The sequence below is a fragment of the Lepeophtheirus salmonis genome, chromosome 5 (genome assembly GCF_016086655.4).
Source record: "Lepeophtheirus salmonis chromosome 5, UVic_Lsal_1.4, whole genome shotgun sequence".
Lineage (NCBI taxonomy): Eukaryota > Metazoa > Arthropoda > Copepoda > Siphonostomatoida > Caligidae > Lepeophtheirus > Lepeophtheirus salmonis.
Genome location: NC_052135.2, coordinates 33563391 through 33573212, shown reverse-complemented (window position 1 = coordinate 33573212; position 9822 = coordinate 33563391). Strand labels below are relative to the sequence as shown.

The 9822-nt window shown below is 28.9% G+C and overlaps 1 protein-coding gene and 1 long non-coding RNA gene across 2 annotated transcripts; one reads left to right on the top strand and one right to left on the bottom strand.

The window, feature by feature from the left end:
* The first annotated feature begins 546 nt into the window (after positions 1 to 546).
* On the top strand, positions 547 to 2190 carry LOC139905452 (uncharacterized). The gene is made up of 3 exons (XR_011780198.1): positions 547 to 1229; positions 1287 to 1426; positions 1484 to 2190. It is a non-coding gene; the product is annotated as an uncharacterized lncRNA (long non-coding RNA).
* A 3431-nt stretch (positions 2191 to 5621) lies between these two features.
* On the bottom strand, positions 5622 to 9421 carry LOC139905273 (uncharacterized). The gene is given in 4 exon segments (XM_071888095.1): positions 5622 to 5638; positions 5704 to 6110; positions 6112 to 6336; positions 9384 to 9421. Coding segments are annotated over 4 exon segments (687 nt in total).
* Between the last annotated feature and the right edge of the window lie 401 nt (positions 9422 to 9822).

The window sequence follows — 9822 nt, the reverse complement described above, 5'->3', positions numbered from 1 at the left end:
TACAATAATATTCCAACAAAATAAATTAATTAAATCTAAGACCTTCATTTGGTTGCATAATGTAATCAATTAATTTGAATATGAAGCATCTATTGATTTGTTTTAATCCACTTACATATAAATTATAAAGACTTAAGTGTTATTAATTTTCGTGGACAATTATAACTATTCAATGTCACTCTTCTTCATATATGAGCACACACTCGTAGTTAGACTTTATACTTTGTGATAGTCCTCCAAAAAGGTTAATCTAGACCGTTCACATCGAAAAATTGGGTTTATATCTGTCTTAAGATAAAATCGGTTTAGATTGGTCCCAATAAATGTTGGTGTTGATCAATTTGACATATAAAGTGTTAGTGATGCCATATGTGTTTTAAAATTATAAATACGGTAATTTTAACGTCTTACAAAGTTTATTCAAAGATAGCTCGGAATAATTTGCATCCTGTTGTCCCTAAGAACTTAGAATTTAAGGATCTTTTGAGATTGATAATTAAGTTAAAAACATATTTCTTTAATTCCCTTTACCTTTCTTTGGTTATAACTAAGGGTGATAATTTTGGTAAGAATAGAAAAGTGTGCGAGGAGAAAAGAAGAATTACTTATGGCATCATTGATTAAATAATATACATCTTCTATCAATCATGAACGTTATCATTCCCGCCTTTATTATTCAATATTAATATAATATGAGATGGTGATAGTCGATAGAGAACTGAAATATATCTCCAAAATGACGTCGCCTTCTGTCTGGATTTATGAAAATGGAGGCCCAGGAATTTGGAAAATACTTACCGGATGAGAAACAGATGGTTTGTCGGATTTGTCGATATAAATGTGCCTTTAGTCCCCTGTCTAGAATTACACGCCACTCATTATACTCATCTCATATCAAGAGAATGGATATTCATCTAAAAAATCAAGTTAATAATCAATACATCAAGTCAGACATTAACTCTGATCTCACAAAGATGCTTATTGCATGTAATATAACCTTATCCTTTGCTAATCATCTACGTTCAAAAAATTTATGGAGAAATACAAGGGTAAACATATCCCTTCCCGAGGAACCATCATTAAATTAATGGAGGATGTTGGTACTGATGTCATTTATAGAAATACATATAAAAATGTTTTGAGTCATCCACACCAAATGATCATCAAGTTATCAGTAAAAAGTATTTACGAATATCGAAATGGAACTCTGAATTTTGTACTATCTCACAGTAAGTATTCAATTTTTTTTTTTTTAAATCTAATCATAAAATATGATTCTATTTTAGCTAAAAATATCAAGAATTATGATACACAACTCTGTAAAGGGCAAAAACAACTGCTTAAATGGTCACAACAACGGGGGTAGTAGCTTTGGATGGTTTGCAACTAGTTTGTCTGAGACTACTTACTTCGCTTTAAGACTTGGGTATGATAATTAGGTTTTCCAATATTACATAGTCAATAAATATTACTTTTTTATCAGTAAAGGCTTAGCTATGGTTGATGGGCTCCAAGAAATGGTGTTCAGAAAACTCATAAAAGGCAAAAACAACTGTTTAAATGGTCACAACAACGAGGGTAGTTACATTGGGTGTTGCATTATAATTAACAATTGTGTATATCCATCATGATAATAGTATGTTGTTATATAAGCATACCTATATAACGGGGAAAAATCTTTTTTGATGCTCTTAATAGGGAGTAATATCGCCGGACATTACTACATAATTAGCTTTTGCTCTAAATCTTTACGATGAATTTATTTATAAAATTTATTTATTGTCTAATTTTATGATTTTGACATTTACTTTATTATTAATAATTAGTTAGATCTCATCGGTAGAGATATATCTATCCTGTGCACAATTGTATATAGCAACTTCCACATGAAGAAGAGGGGTGATTATCTTTTTGATTAAACTCCACGTCTCGCTTGTGTATTGGAACCTAAAGTTATGACATATTTAACTGAATTCCGATGTTAAAACAAGAAAAAATTATCTGGATCAATCTATTATTTCAATATTCTGTATTTATAATTTATTATTATTAATAGTTATATGATTTTAATTGTTTAATTTTGTATATTTAACTTAAATGTTTAATGGTTTATTTTTTAGTATGTAGATTATATTTAATTAAAGCCTTCTTTTTTAAACTTTGAGCTTCAAATATATTTCAAATACTCTACTTTGTCGTTTCATTAGCTATTATTCTGAGAATAAGGTTAATAATGAATTACAATTTCATGGAGTGTGACATTTTCAAATCTACTGTAACGGATAAAAAACGTCGAAGTCAATTATACGTAGTATATCTTCATTAAACATTTTGCTAATAAATACATTCGTTATACCCTCAAAAATCATAATAAAGCAGGCAGATGATAATCACATCAGTATTTTAAACAATGATACCATATGTCTTTTTTTCCCCTCCTCCTTGCACGCGTTTTTCTCTACAATATTATCAACTATAGTTATAACCCTTGGAGAACACAAAAGTCGACTTAATCAAGTCCTTATGAATTAAGATTTATAATGATTTATTATGTTTTTTTACCATTTATATTTATCTTTTTGGTAATCAATACAGTGCTTCCTTGACAGTCGGACTCGACAATTTATATTATTTTAGTAAAATTTTCGTCAATTGATCTTTTAGAGCGTGGAGCATTTATGACATCAAAAGTATCAAAACAGAATCAACTAAACTAAAGTTACGCAACATTGGCTGTCAATATCAAGACCAGGAATATCATTCGCATTTTTAGCCAGTTGAGCTGTGTTTTCGGCTTTATCGAATAAAATAAGTAAAATGGCATATTTTCTCTTTGCTGGTGTTCATCTTTGATTCAAACTCAAACAATACTGAGTCAAGCAATCACAGAACTGTTTTCTATTAAGAAATTTTATCATTCTAAAGTTATCTAGCGTATACAAAAAGTCAAAGCAGTCTATATCTCAGCCAAAAAGTGTTGCAATTTTTCCCTGTCTCCCCTACATTGTACACTACATATATTGTGTATTATTGAGAAATGCATAATTTTAGTATGAGGACATTTAGAAGGTAAAAAAATCTTGTACCATTTTTGTATGTATGTTTTAAATAAATACTTTTATTTTTATTTGCTTTGCAGCTTAGAACTTCCCATGAATATATAAATAATGTCATCCTTTAAACTGTATTATTACATGTATATATAACATATATATGTATGTATGCACATTATAATGGAAAATTTAATATTAACCTTTATGGACTTACCTACTTTAAGAGCAATTATGCTATATGAGAAATTGTAATGACATATTGATTGCGGTTAAACTATTGGGTTTATAAAGTTTCTTACGATCAAAGGATAACCCTTCAAAATATTTTTCTGTTTTTTTATAAATCCATAAATTGAATATTTGTTAAATTAGTATAGTTTTTCTTAATTTATTCTACTCCTTAAACAAAATAAATTATTATTTTGCAGTGGTTATAAAATTTTTTTGAGCATCTTCGTATAATTTTGTTTCATTTTTTGGTGGATTTTTCTTATACAAGGCTATATATGTAATGTTGAATAGCTATAGTTTAATTGCTATAAATATCTCATTACAACTGGCTTATTAATAATGATAAGCAATAATAAAAAATTATTTTAAACTATTAAAAAACCATCAGTTAGCGTAATATATCCAATAATAAATTGATTTGACGGAATTAATAAAAGATTAAATACTATATTTATATTAAATATATATATTATGTCCTCCTTTACATGCAATAACAGCCTCGACACGCCAGACAATATATATTTGCAGCTCCTGACGATGAAGGGTGTGTATATAGCAAATCATATTTTCATGACGGCAGCTAGGAATAAATTCAAATTTGGATGAAAGGTGAAGCTGACATTCTTCTCTACGACTCCTTCATTATTAATTCAAGGGGTGGAGGTAAGGGATAAAGGAGAGACTCATAATGTATCCCAAAAGTAATTCATATTATCAGTGTAGAAGTTTTGGTTCTTCTAGGCAGTAATTGCTTCATGATGACGTGGGCAATCCTAATGAAGATGCTAACAACTCTTAAGTTTTTTCGTGACTAATACGGACACCGAAATGATTGTACATGTGTTGCCTTTTTTGTTGTTGCTTTTATTTCTTTTTTTTTAGCGACAATTAAATGCTACTGTAAATTTTGAATCCACACTCTGTATAAATATTATATGTACTATTTGGTTGTCAAAACTATCATAATATATATCATGAGGTATCTTTATTCAATACTTTTGGATAAATACTGGCTACTTGAGACAATTTATTGCTATATTTTTAATTTTCTCATTATAAAAAGTATAAATACTTAAATATATGTATATTGTGGGTGTATACACTACGTAATAACAACTTTTAAAATTGTTATTTAACAATCGCATTAATAAAAGATTTAAAAAAATATATCATTATGTGAAAAATCTAAACTTTTATAATTATCACGAGTTTATTAATCAAAATCCTCCAATGAAAAAGAAATACATATACAAGATAAAGTATCTGTTATGACCACCAGGAGGGCCGTGAAAGTCGACATGGAATTGAGCCCCACTTCACCTTCTGTAAGATCTTATGGAGGCTTGGAAGGTAGAAGCCAAGAGATGTGGCACACTTTCTGACTGACTTGAACCTGATGGATTTTGCTGTGTTGGCAAATTGGAGAGGGATACCTTGATCAATATTTTTATTTTTTGTTAAATATTTTTTTGTCATTATTAAAAATAAATTGAAATTTGTAGTATTTCTCAAGCAACCTCTCGAGTCCACGCTTTGCTATTCAACCCTGTATGGTTATTTATATCTATATTTTAAATGCATTTTCTGCTTCAAGTTTCTTCATATTTAAAGAGCTCTAACTAAGAAATTATATGATAAAAGAGTGGCATAAATTTGTTGAATTGATATAAACCTATACGAACTTCGATTTTGTGGATGTATTTATGGCTTATTTTACAATAAATACTTATTTACTTAGCACTAAATTTCTCGCTCAAAAAGCGTTTTATGTATTTCACAATTATAATACATTCAGCTTTAGAAAATCACTTTTTATTTAATTTTTTTTTGTACCAATTACTAAATCAAAAAAAGTTAGACCTCTGGGCTTTTAAAAACTAATCCGTGCAGAATTAGTGATAAAGATATAAATGAAGAGCATGAAAATTATAAATAAATATATAATAACAGCTCAAAACTTTTTTATATTCAGAAAATATTTTAAATAAATCCTTAAATTTCCCCCCCGCCCCAAAAAAAAAATATACATATATATACTTATTACATTCAACATACTTTAAATAAGTTTTTACTTATGATCACTGTATAGTAATATTTCAATTTTGTATTTTGTTTAAAACCAAAGCAAAGTAAAAATCATTAATATTTTAGAACAGTAGTTTTCAAACTTTTTACATTACATACAACATAAGAATGCTCTCCAAGGAACACTATTATTTATAACTTCATAATATTAATAATTTTTGACAAAATTGTTATGTAGTAAGTTGAAAGACATTTTTTAAATACAAGACCATGTTTTATTTCTTTGACAAAGGAAGATTGAAAACCATTATGTTAGAGTATCTTTAAATCTGCCAAGTTTTGAGGGTAAAATTGTATTTTTTTTCTATTACACAAAACGAGTAATTATATATACCTGTGCTTCTATAACCTTTTCTGAATACAAAATCAAAATAGCGGAGCTTAATCGACAAATAAGATGAGTTAGCAACTTTCATTGGATTTGGCTCGTCTTCGAAGACCCAAACGATCGATTGTTGTTTTGTTTTGGACTCATATGCATAAATCCATGATTTGTCACCTGGAACAGTCTTATAAACGTCTTTTGAAGCACCACGAACGTATTTTTTCGACATTTCTTTGCACCAATCGACACAAACCTTCTCTTGAGCGATTGCCAAATTGTGCAGGATCCAACGAGAACAAACCTCTTTTACGGCCAGGTTTATGTGCAATATCGAATGTATGCTAGTCAAAGAAATGGCAAAGGATGCTTCTATCTCACGGTATGTCACAAGACAATCTTGCATTATCACTTCACGCATCAATGTTCTCTGGCACAAAGGCTTTTTTTGGACGACCTTCACGGAATTCGTCTTTGAGCGAGTATTGGTCACGATTGATTCCAATAAACCAGTTTTTGACAGTACTATAGGATGGTGCTTTATCTCCATGCAAAGATTTAAGTTCATCAATGCAGTCTTGTCGTGATAATCCACGTGGAAAGTTGTGAAAACTGATTGCACGAAAATGTTTTTTTTTCAAGTGACTGTAAACAACACAAATGATGGTCGTTCGTAAAACATTCTGAGTTCGACTATACTATAAAAACTTACTAAAGGAAATGTCAAATTGCACCTGGCAATACTTAGTGTAGTTTAGGCCAGAAATATATATAGCAGACTACGTATTTTATTGATTTGTAATCATTATTTTATCTCAAAAAACGAGCTCAAAAAGCAACTTAATCTGTATAAATAAATATGCATAGGTATCGATGGAATCGCTAGTATAGAGTCTATTTCGATACTTCAAAAAGGCATATTTTTACCAATTCTGATGCATTGATACATACCTCTATTTTATATTAATGTTTTATTTTTAATTGTATGAATATCTTGATCCTTGTATTGTTTCATCGCTGGTGAATCCATAATATGTGTGAATGCCGATGAAATGAGTAATGCCTACCCCAGTGAAGTAAAAGATTTGTGAATTTGATCAATTCTATTAACTCAACTTATGTATAGAAAGAATGAGTCAAACTAAGGACATTCCTACCCATTCTATATTTACAGCAGCTGAACTCTCTTCTACCCAAGCTGTATATTGAACAAGACCTTGCCACATAATATTTAACTGCCATCAAAAATATTTTGTCGTCTCTACATAATTTTTATGTGTTGATGTTTCGTTCTTAATGGAAAAAAAGAAGAAGAAAAAGAGTCGCACAATTCAAACATAAATTTGTTTGTTCAAAAATATTTCATTTTCATCTGTAAGCATTATCAGTAAAACAATATTATTCCAATTTTTATATCAAAAAAAAATCTAAATACATTGCCAAAAACCTTATTAGCCAAAGCCACTATGCCGAAAGCCATTTTTCTGAACGGACACTTAGCCGAACAGACAGATTGCCGAAGGGCCACTTTGTCAAATAATATAAAAATATATTTGCTAATGATTTGTGCTCCAATACAATCTAATTGTGATTTTCATTCATGTTACTCCAAAAAATTAAAAGATAGATTGTCCTCCCCCCAAAAAAAAAAAAAAAAAAAAAATTGAAGTAAATTTTAAAAAGATACTTATTTAAGGGGTTGAAAATTAACAAAAGACAACTTACAGCTTTTCATTTATTATTATAACAACTTATATATACATACATACATTATTAAAATTATACAAAATATTTTTTTGGTACGATAGTATAATATCGCTTAGTAACATATATTTATTGAAAGTGTAGCTGTACATTTGTATTTGTCAATAATAGCCAAATTTTTAATATAAATAATAAAATGATCAATTTATTTATATATATTTATGAGGAGAAATCAACAAGAAATAGTATGTCCGTTCATGAAACAGAGCATAAATATTTATTATTACTTCGTTTATTTAACAAAAATAATAAATTATGAAAGACAGGGGAATGGACAGCTAAAAACAAAATACATTTGGTATTTTAATGTTTGAAAGGGTAATTCCGTGTAATATTCAATTATTACATTATACTCATCACTAAATCCTTCATTAAATATAATTCTCTTCATTTTTGGTTGCAACATGTACAATTTGTGCAAAAACAACTTGTGAATGACATATTATATACGTATATAAATCCTTCTGATTAATTTTCTAAAATTTTGTGAAGGTGCTTAAGCCTTATTACAATAGGTGAAAAAGTGACAAACTATAAATATTTCATGTGTGTTTATTCTTGTCTTAAACTATTATTATCATTATATGAGAGGTATAGGACATTTTAAAAAAATAGAGAGGAAATACATACATATATTCAAAATAAATTTAAGTGTATCTATAGGCTTTGAGTAATTATTACCTTATTACATATAAAAGAAAAAAGAAATTCATTACTGGGACTTTACATTTGACATAAGTAATTAGTATTACTTAAGAATTTGTCACAAAAAAATTTAATTTTGAGTTATTTTCATTTCAAAATAATGGTTTATCCCCTTTTATGGGTTAAAACTGGAAGAATATTTTTTAGTTGGTCAAAAAAAAGAGAGTGAGTGTTCCATGTATAGAGTATTCCTTGCTTCATAGCAAAAAAATGTAGATGTGCTTCTTTCTTTTATTTTTTTATGTGTATATATTTATATATATACCAAGATAATAAGCTTTTACATCTATTATTTAAAATAAAAATCTACACAATCAACAGAAAAGTTGGACTTTTTAAAATTTATTTCTCCTCTTCTCTCTATAAAGCACTTAGATATTCTTTACTACAAAGTTGAATTCTATATAATTACTTAGATTATTCATTTATTTATTTTTACAGAGAAATAAATTAAATACTCAAACGACATTACTTAAAATTTAAGTTTTAATTTTATTTTTTTGTTGGTCAGTATATAGGAAAATTATCTTAGTTGATCAATATTGTTTTGTTATTTTAACTGCATCAGAAAAAGTATTTAATAAATAATTTGTATGCACATGCAAAAACATTCATATAAATTGTTTATTTACTAAGCTAAGCGACCTACACAAATGGGTAATGTATAAAATAATCGATTATTTCTTATTAGATGAATTGTTATCATGTTGTTAAATATGCATTCTATTTTGCAACCCTTATTCCACAGAGGTACATAGAATAAATAATCCAAAATCAGATTTAGTAAGCCAATTCTTCCCGAACGAGTGGGGGCCCAAAACAGGCAGTAGCATTTAATTCATTAAATGTGCCCCTATTTCTTATGACTAACAATAAACAACAATATTTAAGCTTTGTTTTGATCCAATGTCTCTCAGTGAAAAATGCCGAGGCAACAATAAGAGGGGAACGCTTGTTCAATATCCTCAACCTTGATGTCAGTGGAAGAATGCAGAACCGTTGGGATCTCAATACAGACTGTTACAACATCAATAAGTCCATTATCGACCTATTAAGCCAAGAAGAGTTAAAACTTCTGCAGCAACAATATACCTGACTTCTGGCCTGCCTCAACGTGGCCTTACTCCACCAATGACAGGAAGTTCTGGACATTGTAGTATGAGGCGTCGTGGAGATAATGTCTGCCACAACTTTTTCCAAATATAGATTTGCCGCGAACTTACATCATAACAGTGCGGTATGGCATGGACAAGGTCTTCATTATCACAAACTGACAATCCTTTTGGTGGTGGGTCGAGGCTGTTATTGCTTAGGAAGGAGGGCATATAACTAAAAAATACAGGCTATATATGATATTCAAACATATTACAAGTTGATTTTGAGTTGTCTTTTCTTGATTCCATGAAAAATTCGTTTTTTCATAATTAAGTCATGCTATTGCAAGTTTTGTTTCTCCACTTTATAAGTTATTGTTAAGAGGGGTTCACAACAATAAGAACTTATTTTAATTCAACCAATCAACGTTTGAATTAGGGATAAAAGGAAACAAAGATGAATAATCAACATATGACAACAAAATACTCTGTATTTTTTTTTTTGTATATGATGTAACGCAACTAGTGTATTGTTTCAAATGGAAATGCCGAAAGAACAAAAGGAAAA